Consider the following 23,292-nt stretch of genomic DNA (forward strand, 5'->3'; position numbering starts at 1 on the left):
TATCAACGAACCTACTAAAATATGATTAGATTGATATCAAATCTTTAATATAGTCTGGACATTGCATGCAACATATATGGATTTTTATTTTATTTTGTTTTTAATGACCCGCCCCAACCCGCCCCGCAAATAAAGTGACAATTTCTTTACCCGCCCCAACCCGACCCGCGGGTTATGAGACGACCAGCGCATCACTACTCTACACACCGCGCTGGTGGTGGCACATGCTAGTCGAAACTCAAACCAATTTCACATTTTTTCATGAAAGTGTAATCTATTAAATCTACACGCTTTAGCATTAATTTTCATAAATTTAATGCAAAAATAACCTACTGTCACGTAACGTGGTATCAAAGCTCACGAAGACGATGAATACACAGAATAACCTTTAATGAGAACATGCAGGAGATATTCAGGAGAAACAGCACTGACATTAACACAAACATTGACGAGAACGAGGGAGAACACAGGGTTTAAATAATCAGGAGAACTAACCAAAATCTTCTCCCATTGCTATTTGTATAGCGACAGGAGAATGTCAGGCAGGCAATGGTGAGGCCACAGTCGGGAAGGATCCCAGCGAGGTAGGGGGCGCCAGTAGAAGTCCTTGATTAAAGCTACACTGTGTAACTTTCTTAGTTGATTCTTAGCAAAAAACACTTAGTTCTTTCAAAAATATATGTGCTCATTAATGTATATTTACTTCTTTCAAGTAATAAAGTATTCTCTTAAGTTTATAATCTGCCATTGAAAGTACATACGGGTGAGGGGTTCGTATGCCGGTCGCCATGTTGCCCCTCCATCTTGAAACTACATTAGCCAAAGAGGGACATGCCTGTAAATTCAAGCTTCGCCTTTTGCGTTTTTCACTCAGTGACACGTGACGAATGCGAGGGGGAGATTACTCGCGAGCTTGCGAGTGCCGGCAGATTTGAAAGATAGTGTGGTGTGTGTGTGTGTAAGTGTGTGTGTGTGTCTGTGTGTGTGCGTAATCACATTTGAAAGAGAGAATTAAAACGTCAACGCGACAGACAAATCAGCAAGACCATAGTCAATATTGGAGTAACTTTTCCCAGATGGAAAGAGCTCATGAGGAGAAAAGATTTTAAAACGGACGCCGAGGTTGCCTGCTTTCTTCTCGACAGGTAATTCAGCCTGTTGTAATTCATTTGTGTAAATTCGAAGTTTTATAGTTGCTTGTCTAACCATAGCATGGTTGTGCATAACGCCAGAACGACCTCTAGTATAACTTCATCCTCGCGTCAATGGTGAAAAAGTATTGTTTACCTTGTAACATAAATCTGTGCTGCGACGGATCACAGGTGATGAATAGTTTTAAAGGTGCAATTTTTTAAGCTATATAAAAAAAGGACACTGTAAATTTTAGTTATTTTTAATTGCTTTTACTTTGTACACATTGTAACATTAGCCTAATCTGATTATGCTGGGATAGCCGATTCCAAGGGTGACGTTTACCTCCTGACATCTGTCCTGTAGTTTTATTCATTTTAGACGTATTGTTTGTTATTGTCATGGACGAAGTGATAACTGGAAGCCATGTTAATCTTGGAATAATACGGCCACCGTAGGAGTTAAAACGCCCTCGGAATTGAGAGGAACAGAAACTAATATTCACTGGGTAGTCATATACAATTTCACCGCTAGATGGGGGTAAAAATCACACAGTGTAGCTTTAAGGCAGAACACAGCTAGTGGGTCATAAACTCTCCATAAAGTAATTACTTTCAATGATCCAATAGAGGCCTTCACATATGTGAGCAAAAGTTGTGTTAAAATGCATGAATTTCAGTTTATCCTTCATTCAAACTTCTTTTGCCTCGCATAACTAATGGAAAAAATAAGTTTCCATCAAAATACGACAGTACTTAACACAATAGGTATTTTTATGTTTAAATATCATTCAGAAATTAAAATGCATCAATAAATAGATACTGATACCAACTGAAATAGATACCAATTCTGGATAAATTGATAATCACATTTTTTTCAAATAGAGATTACAATTCTCCCAGGATGCAAAATTATTTAATTTACAAATTTTCTGATAAAATTGCTAATTGCTGCAGTCTATTTAAAATGTTTAATCTGAATTATTTTTAAAAAGAAATTTTTTCATTTGCATGAATGATTCAATGTCAAATTCATTTTTAACAATCATGTGTCGCCACCTACTGGTGTAACGATGTAATTGATATAATCGTTATTTAAAGCGGCAAATTACTTTCAAAAGGTGATTTTCTCTATTTGAATCACTTCTGTAGACATCAGTGATTATATCTGAACTATAAACTTTTATCGCAGCACTGTGATAATAAGAATATTTGTTTCACAGAAACAACGATACTGTGTGGTTGAAAAGCTGTTTCATATCTATACGTGATTCAACTGCTTTCTTTGGTCAGCGGCAGTGCCAACGTAGATCTGAGTGTTCCGTTGTGATTTTGTCAAAGCTTTAATAGACACAGGCGAATCATTGCCACTTTGCAATGCAAAAATATTTAGTAGTGCGTAAGTTGAAACTTAATGCCTATTTATGTCGAAACTAGGCTAAGCTGTAACTTGCGCACAGCTGGTCTAGCCTAGGATGAGCCTCCCTTGCTCTTTCCCATGTGCATCTGCACCACTGGATAAAGGCCAGGGCAGTGGGAACAGCGGCATCAGGTTCCTGTGCAGTAAAAAGAGATGGCTGGTAACCAACAGAACACTGGAAAGGGGACGTAGCATTGCTAACACAGGGAGTGTATTGTGGGTGTAGTCTGCCCAGGTGAGCTGCTGGCTCCAGGAGGCGGGATCGTTGGAAGTCAGACATCTGTGAATCTGCTCCAAATCCTGGTCGCCTCGCTCGGACTGCGTGTGGAATCAAGAGGTCAGACTCACTCAAGCTGATCTGACAACAGGACTCCTTCCAGAAATGCCTTCAGCAGTTTTCAGGTATCGATGGAAGTGCTTTAAACTGGTTTCTAAATTTCGCTGTTTGCGAGTTCTCATCTGCGTTGATTCAGCCCATTTTGACCGTGGCGTTCCCCAGGGATCTATATTGGCTCCTCTACTGTTTTCCTTGTGTATGCTTCCGTTAGGTAGTGTACTTTAGGAGAAGCATGGGATATCCTTTCATTGTTATGCTGATGATACCCAGATTTATTTACTATTGAAAAAGAATCAGGGAAATGCAGTCAAATCTCTGTTGGCCTGTCTAGAGGATCTAAAAGTGTGTATGTTTTTACATTTTTAAGCTTATAATTGAAACTAAAACGGAGTTTATTGTTTTGTTTTTATTGAATATCAAGTCTGGCAAGGAGCTGGAGAAGGTTATTCATGTATTTATTTCCAATTGAGTAGATTACTGTAATTCTCTGTATATATGTATGAACCATTCTTCAGTGGTAAGGTTGCAGTTGGTTCAGGTACAGGTAAACGAGAACACATGGCGCAGATTTTCCTCTCTCTTCATTGGCTCCCTGTATAGGACAGGATTGAAGTTTTACTTTTTGTTTTTAAATGGGCTTTCCTGTAGCTCAAACAGTAGAGCGATGGCGTTTGCAACGCCAAGGTCATGAGTTTGATTCCCAGGGAAAGCAAGAACTGATAAGAATGTAAATGTGTACCTTGAAATGCAATGTAAGTCGCTTTGGATAAAAGCATCTGCCAAATGCATAAATGCATAAATGTAAATGTAAAAGTTAAATCTCTAGATGGCCTGTTCACAGATCTAAACTAAAGACTCGACGTGATTGTGCTTTTGCTGTTGCACCCCTGAAACTGTGGAACAGTTTTCCTATTTATATTAGAATCACACCAACAACTATTGATTTTAAATGTAAGCTAAAATCATGCTTCCTTTTTCAGGCAGTTAACCAACCTTGGAGGTTTTGTTTTGTATTGTGTATTTCTCATGTCTTGTGATTTATAAACTGCACAGCTAATTGGTCAACGGCTGTTGTTTTAAACAGATGAGATGATGAGATGAGAAGAACTAGTTGAGGTTTTCTTGGTATCTCATCTTTCAAGGCTTGCCCAGATTCCCCTGTCTGAAGATGCACGTGGCACTTTGTGATGTGCTCCTGTGTGCATTAGTGAAGAGTGTCAAAGGTTTCTATTTACAGCAGCATTACAGAGAATTGTAGCCAATCACAGACAAGCCTGTTGAGCTTCGGGAGTGACAATTATTTTAATATACAGTACTGTGCAAGTCTTAGGCATGTTAATACCCCCCCCCCCCCCCCCCCCCAAAAAAAGGTTTTAAGTCAGTTATTTATATCTTTTGCTGTTGTGTGTCAGTAGGAAATATCAGTTTACATTTCCAAACATTCTTTTTGCCATTAATTGTAATAATCCAGTGAGATTTGTGTATGCACAAGAAGTCTGACAGCAGGCGGTATGATCTGATCTCACCATCATCGAGTCCGTCTGTGATTACATGAAGAAACAGAAGAAACTGAGACAGACTAAATCCAGAAGAACTGCGGGAATGTCTCCGAGATGATTGAAGAAACCTTCCTGCAAGACGATAAACAGGAAAATAACAAAATCAATTATGCAAATTTCATCAAACGCGAGACAAATTCTTCTATAAAGCAGTTCTAAAAAAAAACTGTAGTCATAATTCAGTTCAGTTCAATAAAAGTGTTCATCAAAAAGTTCATCAAGTTTGAAACAAGTTCAATTCAGCTGTACAGCTGCTCTACTGAAGATAATAGTTATTATTCAGATCAATTCATCAATTAAGCAAAATTTGTCAATTATGAAACAGTCGAATCAGCTAAAGCGGCTCTGGAGAAAACAGTGTCCTCATCCTTCCAGTTTTCTTCCATGCCTCTCCTGCGATCTGCATTGAGGTTTAGTTTTCCTGAGCTCAGTGTGTAGAGTACGGCCGGCTGTTGTTAACTTCTGCTTTACTCTTCAACCCTGCTGCATGATCTCTCTACAGCTCAATCTCATTCACTGTCAGATCACTAACCTGGCTGCCTTCAACCCGACCAATGCTGACCTCTGACCTTAAAGAGGACTTAGGTGAGCTGTTAGTCAAGCTGCCATGGAGGCTCATGTTCATTCAAACGCTGTAGATCGAGCCACGTGTCAGATGTGTCAGGATTCGGTCAGCCTTTCCATCAGTCCTGTGTGTGTATGTGTGTGTGTGTGTGTGTGTGTGGTGCTCGCCTCCATCCAGCTTCTCAGTAGATGGCAGTGTCTCCCTCTTTACTTTTCTCTTCTATATTCCGAGCAGTTTTTGTCTCCTCGTCATGGTTTCACCACATTGTCCACAGCATTTGTCTCTCACTATATTTGTTTGCCTGTTGTTTTAGCTGCAAGTTGTGCAAGCTGACATTGCCACCATCGAAAGTGAAGCCGTTGTTCACCCGACCAACTCCACCTTCTACATGGGTGGTGAAGTAGGTAAAGGAGCCGTTGTCTCCCGTAGCAGATCCACTGTCAAAACCACAGCTCTGACACTGATCGCACACACATACTAATAACAAAAGCACTTTCTTAGAACAATATTTGCTCAGTGACAATGAATGCAGAAGGTGTCTGAAACGGCACACTGTGTTCATGCTTGGATCTGGCCTGAGTTAATGGATCTAGTGCTGGAGTTTCATGGCTGTGGTTGAGTACATTTGGGTAATGCTTTACTTTCTATTTGGATTGCAGTGGCAATTATTTCATGTTAATATTGTGAGTTCTGTCAACTTGCTTTTTGTGTCTAAACTTTGAATTCTCTTTTTTCATATACTTATTTTTCCATGTCTTCACTGATTCCTGTGCCCAAACAAACTCAATCCAGTTTAATTTGTAACCCAACTTTTTAATATTATTAATCATGTTTATTGAAAACGTATTTCTGAACGTTTTCTGAACATAAAAAACATCCAGTTTTTAAAAATATATATCTCTTTTTTTTTTAGTCCAACTAAAATGTTAAAAATATATATATATTTTTGTGCTGATGTTTTGAGAACATTATTAGACACCAGATGGTGCTAAACGAATGTTCTATTAATGTTACTGGAAGGACGTTTGTTCATAACGTTGAGAGAACGTTTGCTGGGTAAGGGATCAGAAGAAGCAGCATGTTCACTGTTCTGTCATCATTTACTCACCCGCATCTCCTTCCAAACCCATATGATGTTTTTCTGATGAGGAGATACAAAAGACGAAACTTCTTTTCCTGAAACACACTCGCATAAACTCAAATAAAGCTCCTCGAGGCACGTCACAGCAGGTCTGACAAATATCATCGGTTTTGAAAACATTCACAACCGTCGCTTTAAACGAGTGCCGATCAGAGACTCACACCGTCTCTTTAAACGAGTGCCGGTCAGAGACTCACACCGTCTCTTTAAACGAGTGCCGGTCAGAGACTCACACCGTCGCTTTAAACGAGTGCCGGTCAGAGACTCACACCGTCTCTTTAAACGAGTGCCGGTCAGAGACTCACACTATCTCTTTAAACGAGTGCCGGTCAGAGACTCACACCGTCGCTTTAAACGAGTGCCGGTCAGAGACTCACACCGTCGCTTTAAACGAGTGCCGGTCAGAGACTCACACCGTCTCTTTAAACGAGTGCCGGTCAGAGACTCACACCGTCGCTTTAAACGAGTGCCGGTCAGAGACTCACACCGTCGCTTTAAACGAGTGCCGGTCAGAGACTCACACCGTCTCTTTAAACGAGTGCCGGTCAGAGACTCACACCGTCGCTTTAACCGAGTGCCGGTCAGAGACTCACACCGTCTCTTTAAACGAGTGCCGGTCAGAGACTCACACCGTCGCTTTAAACGAGTGCCGATCAGAGACTCACACCGTCTCTTTAAACGAGTGCCGGTCAGAGACTCACACCGTCGCTTTAAACGAGTGCCGGTCAGAGACTCACACCGTCTCTTTAAACGAGTGCCGGTCAGAGACTCACACCGTCGCTTTAAACGAGTGCCGGTCGTAGACTCACACTATCTCTTTAAACGAGTGCCCGTCAGAGACTCACACCGTCTCTTTAAACGAGTGCCCGTCAGAGACTCACACTGTCTCTTTAAACGAGTGCCGGTCAGAGACTCACACCGTCTCTTTAAACGAGTGCCGGTCAGAGACTCACACCGTCACTTTAAACGAGTGCCGGTCAGAGACTCACACTGTCTCTTTAAACGAGTGCCGGTCAGAGACTCACACCGTCACTTTAAACGAGTGCCGGTCAGAGACTCACACCGTCGCTTTAAACGAATGCCGGTCAGAGACTCACACCGTCACTTTAAACGAGTGCCGGTCAGAGACTCACACTGTCTCTTTAAACGAGTGCCGGTCAGAGACTCACACCGTCTCTTTAAACGAGTGCCGGTCAGAGACTCACACCGTCTCTTTAAACGAGTGCCGGTCAGAGACTCACACCGTCACTTTAAACGAGTGCCGGTCAGAGACTCACACTGTCTCTTTAAACGAGTGCCGGTCAGAGACTCACACCGTCACTTTAAACGAGTGCCGGTCAGAGACTCACACCGTCACTTTAAACGAGTGCCGGTCAGAGACTCACACTGTCTCTTTAAACGAGTGCCGGTCAGAGACTCACACCGTCACTTTAAACGAGTGCCGGTCAGAGACTCACACCGTCACTTTAAACGAGTGCCGGTCAGAGACTCACACTGTCTCTTTAAACGAGTGCCGGTCAGAGACTCACACCGTCTCTTTAAACGAGTGCCGGTCAGAGACTCACACCGTCACTTTAAACGAGTGCCGGTCAGAGACTCACACTGTCTCTTTAAACGAGTGCCGGTCAGAGACTCACACCGTCACTTTAAACGAGTGCCGGTCAGAGACTCACACCGTCTCTTTAAACGAGTGCCGGTCAGAGACTCACACCGTCGCTTTAACCGAGTGCCGGTCAGAGACTCACACCGTCTCTTTAAACGAGTGCGATCAGAGACTCACACCGTCTCTTTAAACGAGTGCCGGTCAGAGACTCACACCGTCTCTTTAAACGAGTGCCGGTCAGAGACTCACACCGTCACTTTAAACGAGTGCCGGTCAGAGACTCACACCGTCTCTTTAAACGAGTGCCGGTCAGAGACTCACACCGTCACTTTAAACGAGTGCCGGTCAGAGACTCACACCGACTCTTTAAACGAGTGCCGGTCAGAGACTCACACCGTCACTTTAAACGAGTGCCGGTCAGAGACTCACACTGTCTCTTTAAACGAGTGCCGGTCAGAGACTCACACCGTCTCTTTAAACGAGTGCCGGTCAGAGACTCACACCGTCACTTTAAACGAGTGCCGGTCAGAGACTCACACCGTCGCTTTAAACAAGTGCCGGTCAGAGACTCACACCGACTCTTTAAACGAGTGCCGGTCAGAGACTCACACCGTCGCTTTAAACGAGTGCCGGTCAGAGACTCACACCGTCTCTTTAAACGAGTGCCGGTCAGAGACTCACACCGTCACTTTAAACGAGTGCCGGTCAGAGACTCACACCGACTCTTTAAACGAGTGCCGGTCAGAGACTCACACTGTCTCTTTAAACGAGTGCCGGTCAGAGACTCACACCGTCTCTTTAAACGAGTGCCGGTCAGAGACTCACACTGTCTCTTTAAACGAGTGCCGGTCAGAGACTCACACCGTCTCTTTAAACGAGTGCCGGTCAGAGACTCACACCGTCACTTTAAACGAGTGCCGGTCAGAGACTCACACCGTCTCTTTAAACGAGTGCCGGTCAGAGACTCACACCGTCGCTTTAAACGAGTGCCGGTCAGAGACTCACACCGTCTCTTTAAACGAGTGCCGGTCAGAGACTCACACCGTCTCTTTAAACGAGTGCCGGTCAGAGACTCACACCGTCGCTTTAAACGAGTGCCGGTCAGAGACTCACACCGTCTCTTTAAACGAATGCCGGTCAGAGACTCACACCGTCTCTTTAAACGAGTGCTGGTCAGAGACTCACACCGACTCTTTAAACGAATGCCGGTCAGAGACTCACACCGTCACTTTAAACGAGTGCGATCAGAGACTCACACCGTCTCTTTAAACGAGTGCCGGTCAGAGACTCACACCGTCTCTTTAAACGAGTGCCGGTCAGAGACTCACACCGTCGCTTTAAACGAGTGCGATCAGAGACTCACACCGTCTCTTTAAACGAGTGCGATCAGAGACTCACACCGTCAGAGACTCACACCGTCGCTTTAAACGAGTGCCGGTCAGAGACTCACACCGTCTCTTTAAACGAGTGCCGGTCAGAGACTCACACCGTCGCTTTAAATGAGAGCCGGTCAGAGACTCACACCGTCGCTTTAAATGAGAGCCGGTCAGAGACTCACACCGTCGCTTTAAACGAGTGCCGGTCAGAGACTCACACCGTCGCTTTAAACGAGTGCCGGTCAGAGACTCACACCGTCTCTTTAAACGAGTGCCGGTCAGAGACTCACACCGTCTCTTTAAACGAGTGCCGGTCAGAGACTCACACCGTCGCTTTAAACGAGTGCCGGTCAGAGACTCACACTGTCTCTTTAAACGAGTGCCGGTCGGAGACTCACACCGTCTCTTTAAACGAGTGCCGGTCAGAGACTCACACCGTCTCTTTAAACGAGTGCCGGTCAGAGACTCACACCGTCTCTTTAAACGAGTGCCGGTCAGAGACTCACACCGTCTCTTTAAACGAGTGCCGGTCAGAGACTCACACCGTCGCTTTAAACGAGTGCTGGTCAGAGACTCACACCGTCTCTTTAAACGAGTGCCGGTCGGAGACTCACACTGTCTCTTTAAACGAGTGCCGGTCGGAGACTCACACCGTCTCTTTAAACGAGTGCCGGTCAGAGACTCACACCGTCTCTTTAAACGAGTGCCGGTCAGAGACTCACACCGTCTCTTTAAACGTCTCTTTAAACGAGTGCCGGTCAGAGACTCACACCGTCTCTTTAAACGAGTGCCGGTCAGAGACTCACACCGTCTCTTTAAACGAGTGCCGGTCAGAGACTCACACCGTCTCTTTAAACGAGTGCTGGTCAGAGACTCACACTGTCTCTTTAAACGAGTGCCGGTCAGAGACTCACACCGTCTCTTTAAACCAGTGCTGGTCAGAGACTCACACCGTCGCTTTAAACGAGTGCCGGTCAGAGACTCACACCGTCTCTTTAAACGAGTGCCGGTCAGAGACTCACACCATCTCTTTAAACGAGTGCTGGTCAGAGACTCACACCGTCGCTTTAAATGAGAGCCGGTCAGAGACTCACACCGTCGCTTTAAATGAGAGCCGGTCAGAGACTCACACTATCTCTTTAAACGAGTGCCGGTCAGAGACTCACACCGTCTCTTTAAACGAGTGCCGGTCAGAGACTCACACCGTCGCTTTAAACGAGTGCTGGTCAGAGACTCACACCGTCTCTTTAAACGAGTGCCGGTCGGAGACTCACACTGTCTCTTTAAACGAGTGCCGGTCGGAGACTCACACCGTCTCTTTAAACGAGTGCCGGTCAGAGACTCACACCGTCTCTTTAAACGAGTGCCGGTCAGAGACTCACACCGTCTCTTTAAACGTCTCTTTAAACGAGTGCCGGTCAGAGACTCACACCGTCTCTTTAAACGAGTGCCGGTCAGAGACTCACACCGTCTCTTTAAACGAGTGCCGGTCAGAGACTCACACCGTCTCTTTAAACGAGTGCTGGTCAGAGACTCACACTGTCTCTTTAAACGAGTGCCGGTCAGAGACTCACACCGTCTCTTTAAACCAGTGCTGGTCAGAGACTCACACCGTCGCTTTAAACGAGTGCCGGTCAGAGACTCACACCGTCTCTTTAAACGAGTGCCGGTCAGAGACTCACACCATCTCTTTAAACGAGTGCTGGTCAGAGACTCACACCGTCGCTTTAAATGAGAGCCGGTCAGAGACTCACACCGTCGCTTTAAATGAGAGCCGGTCAGAGACTCACACCGTCGCTTTAAACGAGTGCCGGTCAGAGACTCACACCGTCTCTTTAAACGAGTGCCGGTCAGAGACTCACACCGTCTCTTTAAACGAGTGCCGGTCAGAGACTCACACCGTCGCTTTAAACGAGTGCCGGTCAGAGACTCACACCGTCTCTTTAAACGAGTGCCGGTCAGAGACTCACACCGTCTCTTTAAACCAGTGCTGGTCAGAGACTCACACCGTCGCTTTAAACGAGTGCCGGTCAGAGACTCACACCGTCTCTTTAAACGAGTGCCGGTCAGAGACTCACACCGTCTCTTTAAACCAGTGCTGGTCAGAGACTCACACCGTCGCTTTAAACGAGTGCCGGTCAGAGACTCACACCGTCTCTTTAAACGAGTGCCGGTCAGAGACTCACACCGTCTCTTTAAACGAGTGCCGGTCAGAGACTCACACCGTCTCTTTAAACGAGTGCCGGTCAGAGACTCACACCGTCGCTTTAAACGAGTGCCGGTCAGAGACTCACACCGTCTCTTTAAACGAGTGCCGGTCAGATACTCAGAGACTCACACCGTCGCTTTAAACGAGTGCCGGTCAGAGACTCACACCGTCGCTTTAAACGAGTGCGATCAGAGACTCACACCGTCTCTTTAAACGAGTGCCGGTCAGAGACTCACACCGTCGCTTTAAACGAGTGCCGGTCAGAGACTCACACCGTCTCTTTAAACGAGTGCCGGTCAGAGACTCACACCGTCTCTTTAAACGAGTGCCGGTCAGAGACTCACACCGTCTCTTTAAACGAGTGCCGGTCAGAGACTCACACCGTCTCTTTAAACGAGTGCCGGTCAGAGACTCACACTGTCTCTTTAAACGAATGCCGGTCAGAGACTCACACTGTCTCTTTAAACGAATGCCGGTCAGAGACTCACACTGTCTCTTTAAATGAGTGCGATCAGAGACTCACACCGTCTCTTTAAACGAGTGCGATCAGAGACTCACACCGTCTCTTTAAACGAGTGCCGGTCAGAGACTCACACCGTCTCTTTAAACGAGTGCCGGTCAGAGACTCACACCGTCTCTTTAAACGAGTGCCGGTCAGAGACTCACACCGTCTCTTTAAACGAGTGCCGGTCAGAGACTCACACCGTCTCTTTAAACGAGTGCCGGTCAGAGACTCACACTGTCTCTTTAAATGAGTGCCGGTCAGAGACTCACACTGTCTCTTTAAATGAGTGCCGGTCAGAGACTCACACCGTCTCTTTAAACGAGTGCCGGTCGTAGACTCACACTATCTCTTTAAACGAGTGCCGGTCAGAGACTCACACCGTCTCTTTAAACGAGTGCCGGTCGTAGACTCACACTATCTCTTTAAACGAGTGCCGGTCAGAGACTCACACCGTCTCTTTAAACGAATGCCGGTCAGAGACTCACACCGTCTCTTTAAACGAGTGCCGGTCAGAGACTCACACCGTCTCTTTAAACGAATGCCGGTCAGAGACTCACACTGTCTCTTTAAACGAGTGCCGGTCAGAGACTCACACTGTCTCTTTAAATGAGTGCCGGTCAGAGACTCACACTGTCTCTTTAAACGAATGCCGGTCAGAGACTCACACCGTCTCTTTAAACGAGTGCCGGTCAGAGACTCACACCGTCTCTTTAAACGAGTGCCGGTCAGAGACTCACACTGTCTCTTTAAATGAGTGCCGGTCAGAGACTCACACTGTCTCTTTAAATGAGTGCCGGTCAGAGACTCACACCGTCTCTTTAAACGAGTGCCGGTCGTAGACTCACACTATCTCTTTAAACGAGTGCCGGTCAGAGACTCACACCGTCTCTTTAAACGAGTGCCGGTCGTAGACTCACACTATCTCTTTAAACGAGTGCCGGTCAGAGACTCACACCGTCTCTTTAAACGAATGCCGGTCAGAGACTCACACCGTCTCTTTAAACGAGTGCCGGTCAGAGACTCACACCGTCTCTTTAAACGAATGCCGGTCAGAGACTCACACTGTCTCTTTAAATGAGTGCCGGTCAGAGACTCACACTGTCTCTTTAAATGAGTGCCGGTCAGAGACTCACACTATCTCTTTAAACGAGTGCCGGTCAGAGACTCACACCGTCTCTTTAAACGAATGCCGGTCGTAGACTCACACTATCTCTTTAAACGAGTGCCGGTCAGAGACTCACACCGTCTCTTTAAACGAATGCCGGTCAGAGACTCACACTGTCTCTTTAAATGAGTGCCGGTCAGAGACTCACACTGTCTCTTTAAATGAGAGCCCGTCAGAGACTCACACCGTCTCTTTAAACGAGTGCCGGTCAGAGACTCACACCGTCGCTTTAAATGAGTGCCGGTCAGAGACTCACACCGTCGCTTTAAATGAGAGCCCGTCAGAGACTCACACCGTCTCTTTAAACGAGTGCCGGTCAGAGACTCACACCGTCTCTTTAAACCAGTGCTGGTCAGAGACTCACACCGTCTCTTTAAACGAGTGCCGGTCAGAGACTCACACCGTCTCTTTAAACCAGTGCTTGTCAGAGACTCACACCGTCGCTTTAAACGAGTGCCGGTCAGAGACTCACACCGTCTCTTTAAACGAGTGCCGGTCAGAGACTCACACCGTCTCTTTAAACGAGTGCCGGTCAGAGACTCACACCGTCTCTTTAAACGAGTGCCGGTCAGAGACTCACACCGTCGCTTTAAACGAGTGCCGGTCAGAGACTCACACCGTCTCTTTAAACGAGTGCCGGTCAGATACTCAGAGACTCACACCGTCGCTTTAAACGAGTGCCGGTCAGAGACTCACACCGTCTCTTTAAACGAGTGCCGGTCAGAGACTCACACCGTCGCTTTAAACGAGTGCCGGTCAGAGACTCACACCGTCTCTTTAAACGAGTGCCGGTCAGATACTCAGAGACTCACACCGTCGCTTTAAACGAGTGCCGGTCAGAGACTCACACCGTCGCTTTAAACGAGTGCGATCAGAGACTCACACCGTCTCTTTAAACGAGTGCCGGTCAGAGACTCACACTGTCTCTTTAAACGAGTGCCGGTCAGAGACTCACACCGTCGCTTTAAACGAGTGCCGGTCAGAGACTCACACTGTCTCTTTAAACGAGTGCCGGTCAGAGACTCACACCGTCTCTTTAAACGAGTGCCGGTCAGAGACTCACACCGTCTCTTTAAACGAGTGCCGGTCAGAGACTCACACTGTCTCTTTAAACGAATGCCGGTCAGAGACTCACACTGTCTCTTTAAACGAATGCCGGTCAGAGACTCACACTGTCTCTTTAAATGAGTGCGATCAGAGACTCACACCGTCTCTTTAAACGAATGCCGGTCAGAGACTCACACTGTCTCTTTAAACAAGTGCCGGTCAGAGACTCACACCGTCTCTTTAAACGAGTGCGATCAGAGACTCACACCGTCTCTTTAAACGAGTGCCGGTCAGAGACTCACACCGTCTCTTTAAACGAGTGCCGGTCAGAGACTCACACCGTCTCTTTAAACGAGTGCCGGTCAGAGACTCACACCGTCTCTTTAAACGAGTGCCGGTCAGAGACTCACACTGTCTCTTTAAATGAGTGCCGGTCAGAGACTCACACTGTCTCTTTAAATGAGTGCCGGTCAGAGACTCACACTGTCTCTTTAAACGAGTGCCGGTCAGAGACTCACACCGTCTCTTTAAACGAGTGCCGGTCGTAGACTCACACTATCTCTTTAAACGAGTGCCGGTCAGAGACTCACACCGTCTCTTTAAACGAATGCCGGTCAGAGACTCACACCGTCTCTTTAAACGAGTGCCGGTCAGAGACTCACACCGTCTCTTTAAACGAATGCCGGTCAGAGACTCACACTGTCTCTTTAAATGAGTGCCGGTCAGAGACTCACACTGTCTCTTTAAATGAGTGCCGGTCAGAGACTCACACTATCTCTTTAAACGAGTGCCGGTCAGAGACTCACACCGTCTCTTTAAACGAATGCCGGTCGTAGACTCACACTATCTCTTTAAACGAGTGCCGGTCAGAGACTCACACCGTCTCTTTAAACGAATGCCGGTCAGAGACTCACACTGTCTCTTTAAATGAGTGCCGGTCAGAGACTCACACTATCTCTTTAAACGAGTGCCGGTCAGAGACTCACACCGTCTCTTTAAACGAATGCCGGTCGTAGACTCACACTATCTCTTTAAACGAGTGCCGGTCAGAGACTCACACCGTCTCTTTAAACGAATGCCGGTCAGAGACTCACACTGTCTCTTTAAATGAGTGCCGGTCAGAGACTCACACTGTCTCTTTAAATGAGAGCCCGTCAGAGACTCACACCGTCTCTTTAAACGAGTGCCGGTCAGAGACTCACACCGTCGCTTTAAATGAGTGCCGGTCAGAGACTCACACCGTCGCTTTAAATGAGAGCCCGTCAGAGACTCACACCGTCTCTTTAAACGAGTGCCGGTCAGAGACTCACACCGTCTCTTTAAACCAGTGCCGGTCAGAGACTCACACCGTCGCTTTAAACGAGTGCTGGTCAGAGACTCACACCGTCTCTTTAAACGAGTGCCGGTCAGAGACTCACACCGTCTCTTTAAACCAGTGCTGGTCAGAGACTCACACCGTCGCTTTAAACGAGTGCCGGTCAGAGACTCACACCGTCTCTTTAAACGAGTGCCGGTCAGAGACTCACACCGTCTCTTTAAACGAGTGCCGGTCAGAGACTCACACCGTCGCTTTAAATGAGTGCCGGTCAGAGACTCACACCGTCGCTTTAAATGAGAGCCCGTCAGAGACTCACACCGTCTCTTTAAACGAGTGCCGGTCAGAGACTCACACCGTCTCTTTAAACGAGTGCCGGTCAGAGACTCACACCGTCGCTTTAAACGAGTGCTGGTCAGAGACTCACACCGTCTCTTTAAACGAGTGCCGGTCAGAGACTCACACCGTCTCTTTAAACCAGTGCTGGTCAGAGACTCACACCGTCGCTTTAAACGAGTGCCGGTCAGAGACTCACACCGTCTCTTTAAACGAGTGCCGGTCAGAGACTCACACCGTCTCTTTAAACGAGTGCCGGTCAGAGACTCACACCGTCTCTTTAAACGAGTGCCGGTCAGAGACTCACACCGTCTCTTTAAACGAGTGCCGGTCAGATACTCAGAGACTCACACCGTCGCTTTAAACGAGTGCCGGTCAGAGACTCACACCGTCGCTTTAAACGAGTGCGATCAGAGACTCACACCGTCTCTTTAAACGAGTGCCGGTCAGAGACTCAGAGACTCACACCGTCGCTTTAAACGAGTGCCGGTCAGAGACTCACACTGTCTCTTTAAACGAGTGCCGGTCAGAGACTCACACCGTCTCTTTAAACGAGTGCCGGTCAGAGACTCACACCGTCTCTTTAAACGAGTGCCGGTCAGAGACTCACACCGTCGCTTTAAACGAGTGCCGGTCAGAGACTCACACCGACTCTTTAAACGAATGCCGGTCAGAGACTCACACTGTCTCTTTAAACGAATGCCGGTCAGAGACTCACACTGTCTCTTTAAATGAGTGCGATCAGAGACTCACACCGTCTCTTTAAACGAGTGCGATCAGAGACTCACACCGTCTCTTTAAACGAGTGCCGGTCAGAGACTCACACCGTCTCTTTAAACGAGTGCCGGTCAGAGACTCACACCGTCTCTTTAAACGAGTGCCGGTCAGAGACTCACACCGTCTCTTTAAACGAGTGCCGGTCAGAGACTCACACCGTCTCTTTAAACGAGTGCCGGTCAGAGACTCACACTGTCTCTTTAAATGAGTGCCGGTCAGAGACTCACACTGTCTCTTTAAACGAGTGCCGGTCAGAGACTCACACTGTCTCTTTAAATGAGTGCCGGTCAGAGACTCACACTGTCTCTTTAAATGAGTGCCGGTCAGAGACTCACACTGTCTCTTTAAACGAGTGCCGGTCAGAGACTCACACCGTCTCTTTAAACGAGTGCCGGTCGTAGACTCACACTATCTCTTTAAACGAGTGCCGGTCAGAGACTCACACCGTCTCTTTAAACGAATGCCGGTCAGAGACTCACACCGTCTCTTTAAACGAGTGCCGGTCAGAGACTCACACCGTCTCTTTAAACGAATGCCGGTCAGAGACTCACACTGTCTCTTTAAATGAGTGCCGGTCAGAGACTCACACTGTCTCTTTAAATGAGTGCCGGTCAGAGACTCACACTATCTCTTTAAACGAGTGCCGGTCAGAGACTCACACCGTCTCTTTAAACGAATGCCGGTCGTAGACTCACACTATCTCTTTAAACGAGTGCCGGTCAGAGACTCACACCGTCTCTTTAAACGAATGCCGGTCAGAGACTCACACTGTCTCTTTAAATGAGTGCCGGTCAGAGACTCACACTGTCTCTTTAAATGAGAGCCCGTCAGAGACTCACACCGTCTCTTTAAACGAGTGCCGGTCAGAGACTCACACCGTCGCTTTAAATGAGTGCCGGTCAGAGACTCACACCGTCGCTTTAAATGAGAGCCCGTCAGAGACTCACACCGTCTCTTTAAACGAGTGCCGGTCAGAGACTCACACCGTCTCTTTAAATGAGAGCCGGTCAGAGACTCACACCGTCGCTTTAAATGAGAGCCGGTCAGAGACTCACACCGTCGCTTTAAACGAGTGCCGGTCAGAGACTCACACCGTCGCTTTAAACGAGTGCCGGTCAGAGACTCACACCGACTCTTTAAACGAATGCCGGTCAGAGACTCACACCGTCTCTTTAAACGAGTGCCGGTCAGAGACTCACACTGTCTCTTTAAATGAGTGCCGGTCAGAGACTCACACCGTCTCTTTAAACGAGTGCCCGTCAGAGACTCACACTGTCTCTTTAAACGAGTGCCGGTCAGAGACTCACACCGTCTCTTTAAACGAGTGCCGGTCAGAGACTCACACCGTCTCTTTAAACGAGTGCCGGTCAGAGACTCACACCGTCTCTTTAAACGAGTGCCGGTCAGAGACTCACACCGTCTCTTTAAACGAGTGCCCGTCAGAGACTCACACCGTCGCTTTAAACGAGTGCCGGTCAGAGACTCACACCGTCGCTTTAAACGAATGCCGGTCAGAGACTCACACCGTCGCTTTAAACGAATGCCGGTCAGAGACTCACACCGTCACTTAAAACGAGTGCCGGTCAGAGACTCACACCGTCTCTTTAAACGAGTGCTGGTCAGAGACTCACACTGTCTCTTTAAATGAGTGCCGGTCAGAGACTCACACCGTCTCTTTAAACGAGTGCCGGTCAGAGACTCACACCGTCGCTTTAAACGAATGCCGGTCAGAGACTCACACCGTCGCTTTAAACGAATGCCGGTCAGAGACTCACACCGTCGCTTTAAACGAGTGCCGGTCAGAGACTCACACCGTCTCTTTAAACGAGTGCGGTCAGAGACTCACACCGTCTCTTTAAACGAGTGCCGGTCGGAGACTCACACCGTCTCTTTAAACGAGTGCCCGTCAGAGACTCACACCGTCGCTTTAAACGAGTGCCCGTCAGAGACTCACACCGTCACTTTAAACGAGTGCCCGTCAGAGACTCACACCGTCTCTTTAAACGAGTGCCGGTCAGAGACTCACACCGTCACTTTAAACGAGTGCCCGTCAGAGACTCACACCGTCGCTTTAAACGAGTGCCCGTCAGAGACTCACACCGTCGCTTTAAACGAGTGCCCGTCAGAGACTCACACCGTCTCTTTAAACGAGTGCCCGTCAGAGACTCACACCGTCACTTTAAACGAGTGCCCGTCAGAGACTCACACCGTCTCTTTAAACGAGTGCCCGTCAGAGACTCACACCGTCGCTTTAAACGAGTGCCCGTCAGAGACTCACACCGTCGCTTTAAACGAGTGCCGGTCAGAGACTCACACCGTCTCTTTAAACGAGTGCGGTCAGAGACTCACACCGTCTCTTTAAACGAGTGCCGGTCGGAGACTCACACCGTCTCTTTAAACGAGTGCCCGTCAGAGACTCACACCGTCGCTTTAAACGAGTGCCCGTCAGAGACTCACACCGTCACTTTAAACGAGTGCCGGTCAGAGACTCACACCGTCACTTTAAACGAGTGCCCGTCAGAGACTCACACCGTCACTTTAAACGAGTGCCCGTCAGAGACTCACACCGTCACTTTAAACGAGTGCCCGTCAGAGACTCACACCGTCGCTTTAAACGAGTGCCCGTCAGAGACTCACACCGTCACTTTAAACGAGTGCCCGTCAGAGACTCACACCGTCGCTTTAAACGAGTGCCCGTCAGAGACTCACACCGTCTCTTTAAACGAGTGCCCGTCAGAGACTCACACTGTCTCTTTAAATGAGTGCCGGTCAGAGACTCACACCGTCACTTTAAACGAGTGCCGGTCAGAGACTCACACCGTCACTTTAAACGAGTGCCGGTCAGAGACTCACACCGTCACTTTAAACGAGTGCTGGTCAGAGACTCACACCGTCTCTTTAAATGAGTGCCGGTCAGAGACTCACACCGTCTCTTTAAACGAGTGCTGGTCAGAGACTCACACTGTCTCTTTAAATGAGTGCCGGTCAGAGACTCACACCGTCACTTTAAACGAGTGCCGGTCAGAGACTCACACCGTCTCTTTAAATGAGTGCCGGTCAGAGACTCACACCGTCACTTTAAACGAGTGCTGGTCAGAGACTCACACCGTCGCTTTAAACGAGTGCCGGTCAGAGACTCACACCGTCTCTTTAAACGAGTGCCCGTCAGAGACTCACACCGTCGCTTTAAACGAGTGCCCGTCAGAGACTCACACCGTCACTTTAAACGAGTGCCGGTCAGAGACTCACACCGTCACTTTAAACGAGTGCCCGTCAGAGACTCACACCGTCACTTTAAACGAGTGCCCGTCAGAGACTCACACCGTCACTTTAAACGAGTGCCCGTCAGAGACTCACACCGTCGCTTTAAACGAGTGCCCGTCAGAGACTCACACCGTCGCTTTAAACGAGTGCCCGTCAGAGACTCACACCGTCACTTTAAACGAGTGCCCGTCAGAGACTCACACTGTCTCTTTAAATGAGTGCCGGTCAGAGACTCACACCGTCGCTTTAAACGAGTGCCCGTCAGAGACTCACACCGTCTCTTTAAACGAGTGCCCGTCAGAGACTCACACTGTCTCTTTAAATGAGTGCCGGTCAGAGACTCACACCGTCACTTTAAACGAGTGCCGGTCAGAGACTCACACCGTCACTTTAAACGAGTGCCGGTCAGAGACTCACACCGTCACTTTAAACGAGTGCTGGTCAGAGACTCACACCGTCTCTTTAAATGAGTGCCGGTCAGAGACTCACACCGTCTCTTTAAACGAGTGCTGGTCAGAGACTCACACTGTCTCTTTAAATGAGTGCCGGTCAGAGACTCACACCGTCACTTTAAACGAGTGCCGGTCAGAGACTCACACCGTCTCTTTAAATGAGTGCCGGTCAGAGACTCACACCGTCACTTTAAACGAGTGCTGGTCAGAGACTCACACCGTCGCTTTAAACGAGTGCCGGTCAGAGACTCACACCGTCTCTTTAAACGAGTGCCCGTCAGAGACTCACACCGTCGCTTTAAACGAGTGCCGGTCAGAGACTCACACCGTCACTTTAAACGAGTGCCGGTCAGAGACTCACACCGTCTCTTTAAACGAGTGCCCGTCAGAGACTCACACCGTCACTTTAAACGAGTGCCCGTCAGAGACTCACACCGTCGCTTTAAACGAGTGCTGGTCAGAGACTCACACCGTCGCTTTAAACGAGTGCCGGTCAGAGACTCACACCGTCTCTTTAAACGAGTGCCCGTCAGAGACTCACACCGTCGCTTTAAACGAGTGCCGGTCAGAGACTCACACCGTCACTTTAAACGAGTGCCGGTCAGAGACTCACACCGTCTCTTTAAACGAGTGCCGGTCAGAGACTCACACCGTCTCTTTAAACGAGTGCCCGTCAGAGACTCACACCGTCGCTTTAAACGAATGCCGGTCAGAGACTCACACCGTCGCTTTAAACGAGTGCCGGTCAGAGACTCACACCGTCTCTTTAAACGAGTGCCCGTCAGAGACTCACACCGTCACTTTAAACGAGTGCCGGTCAGAGACTCACACCGTCACTTTAAACGAGTGCCCGTCAGAGACTCACACCGTCACTTTAAACGAGTGCCCGTCAGAGACTCACACCGTCACTTTAAACGAGTGCCCGTCAGAGACTCACACCGTCTCTTTAAACGAGTGCCCGTCAGAGACTCACACCGTCGCTTTAAACGAGTGCCCGTCAGAGACTCACACCGTCACTTTAAACGAGTGCCGGTCAGAGACTCACACCGTCACTTTAAACGAGTGCCCGTCAGAGACTCACACCGTCACTTTAAACGAGTGCCCGTCAGAGACTCACACCGTCACTTTAAACGAGTGCCCGTCAGAGACTCACACCGTCACTTTAAACGAGTGCCGGTCAGAGACTCACACCGTCTCTTTAAACGAGTGCCGGTCAGAGACTCACACCGTCTCTTTAAACGAGTGCCCGTCAGAGACTCACACCGTCGCTTTAAACGAGTGCCCGTCAGAGACTCACACCGTCACTTTAAACGAGTGCCGGTCAGAGACTCACACCGTCACTTTAAACGAGTGCCGGTCAGAGACTCACACCGTCGCTTTAAACGAGTGCCCGTCAGAGACTCACACCGTCACTTTAAACGAGTGCCCGTCAGAGACTCACACCGTCGCTTTAAACGAGTGCCCGTCAGAGACTCACACCGTCACTTTAAATGAGTGCCGGTCAGAGACTCACACCGTCGCTTTAAACGAGTGCCCGTCAGAGACTCACACCGTCTCTTTAAACGAGTGCCCGTCAGAGACTCACACTGTCTCTTTAAATGAGTGCCGGTCAGAGACTCACACCGTCTCTTTAAACGAGTGCCCGTCAGAGACTCACACCGTCACTTTAAACGAGTGCCGGTCAGAGACTCACACCGTCGCTTTAAACGAGTGCCCGTCAGAGACTCACACCGTCACTTTAAACGAGTGCCGGTCAGAGACTCACACCGTCACTTTAAACGAGTGCCCGTCAGAGACTCACACCGTCACTTTAAACGAGTGCCCGTCAGAGACTCACACCGTCACTTTAAACGAGTGCCCGTCAGAGACTCACACCGTCACTTTAAACGAGTGCCGGTCAGAGACTCACACCGTCACTTTAAACGAGTGCCGGTCAGAGACTCACACCGTCTCTTTAAACGAGTGCCCGTCAGAGACTCACACCGTCGCTTTAAACGAGTGCCCGTCAGAGACTCACACCGTCACTTTAAACGAGTGCCGGTCAGAGACTCACACCGTCACTTTAAACGAGTGCCGGTCAGAGACTCACACCGTCGCTTTAAACGAGTGCCCGTCAGAGACTCACACCGTCACTTTAAACGAGTGCCGGTCAGAGACTCACACCGTCGCTTTAAACGAGTGCCCGTCAGAGACTCACACCGTCGCTTTAAACGAGTGCCCGTCAGAGACTCACACCGTCACTTTAAATGAGTGCCGGTCAGAGACTCACACCGTCGCTTTAAACGAGTGCCCGTCAGAGACTCACACCGTCTCTTTAAACGAGTGCCCGTCAGAGACTCACACTGTCTCTTTAAATGAGTGCCGGTCAGAGACTCACACCGTCTCTTTAAACGAGTGCCGGTCAGAGACTCACACCGTCTCTTTAAACGAGTGCCGGTCAGAGACTCACACCGTCACTTTAAACGAGTGCTGGTCAGAGACTCACACCGTCTCTTTAAACGAGTGCCGGTCAGAGACTCACACCGTCTCTTTAAACGAGTGCTGGTCAGAGACTCACACCGTCTCTTTAAACGAGTGCCGGTCAGAGACTCACACCGTCGCTTTAAACGAGTGCCGGTCAGAGACTCACACCGTCGAGTGCCGGTCAGAGACTCACACCGTCTCTTTAAACGAGTGCTGGTCAGAGACTCACACCGTCTCTTTAAACGAGTGCCGGTCAGAGACTCACACCGTCTCTTTAAACGAGTGCTGGTCAGAGACTCACACCGTCACTTTAAACGAGTGCTGGTCAGAGACTCACACCGTCTCTTTAAACGAGTGCCGGTCAGAGACTCACACCGTCTCTTTAAACGAGTGCCGGTCAGAGACTCACACCGTCTCTTTAAACGAGTGCTGGTCAGAGACTCACACCGTCTCTTTAAACGAGTGCCGGTCAGAGACTCACACCGTCTCTTTAAACGAGTGCCGGTCAGAGACTCACACCGTCACTTTAAACGAGTGCCGGTCAGAGACTCACACCGACTCTTTAAACGAGTGCCGGTCAGAGACTCACACTGTCTCTTTAAACGAGTGCCGGTCAGAGACTCACACT

General features: G+C 48.5%; 1 protein-coding gene across 1 annotated transcript in view; it reads left to right on the top strand.

Moving 5' to 3' along the window:
* The window catches only part of macroh2a1 (macroH2A.1 histone), a 41,582-nt gene that overhangs the window by 12,681 nt on the left and 5,609 nt on the right, over window positions 1-23,292 (top strand). Inside the window, exon 6 of the mRNA XM_079898366.1 lies at window positions 5,325-5,415. Coding sequence (XP_079754492.1) covers window positions 5,325-5,415 — 91 coding nt within the window. The remainder of the gene's footprint in view (window positions 1-5,324; window positions 5,416-23,292) is intronic.

The sequence above is a fragment of the Squalius cephalus genome, assembly GCF_949319135.1.
Source record: "Squalius cephalus genome assembly, chromosome: 17".
In the NCBI taxonomy this organism is placed as follows: domain Eukaryota; kingdom Metazoa; phylum Chordata; class Actinopteri; order Cypriniformes; family Leuciscidae; genus Squalius; species Squalius cephalus.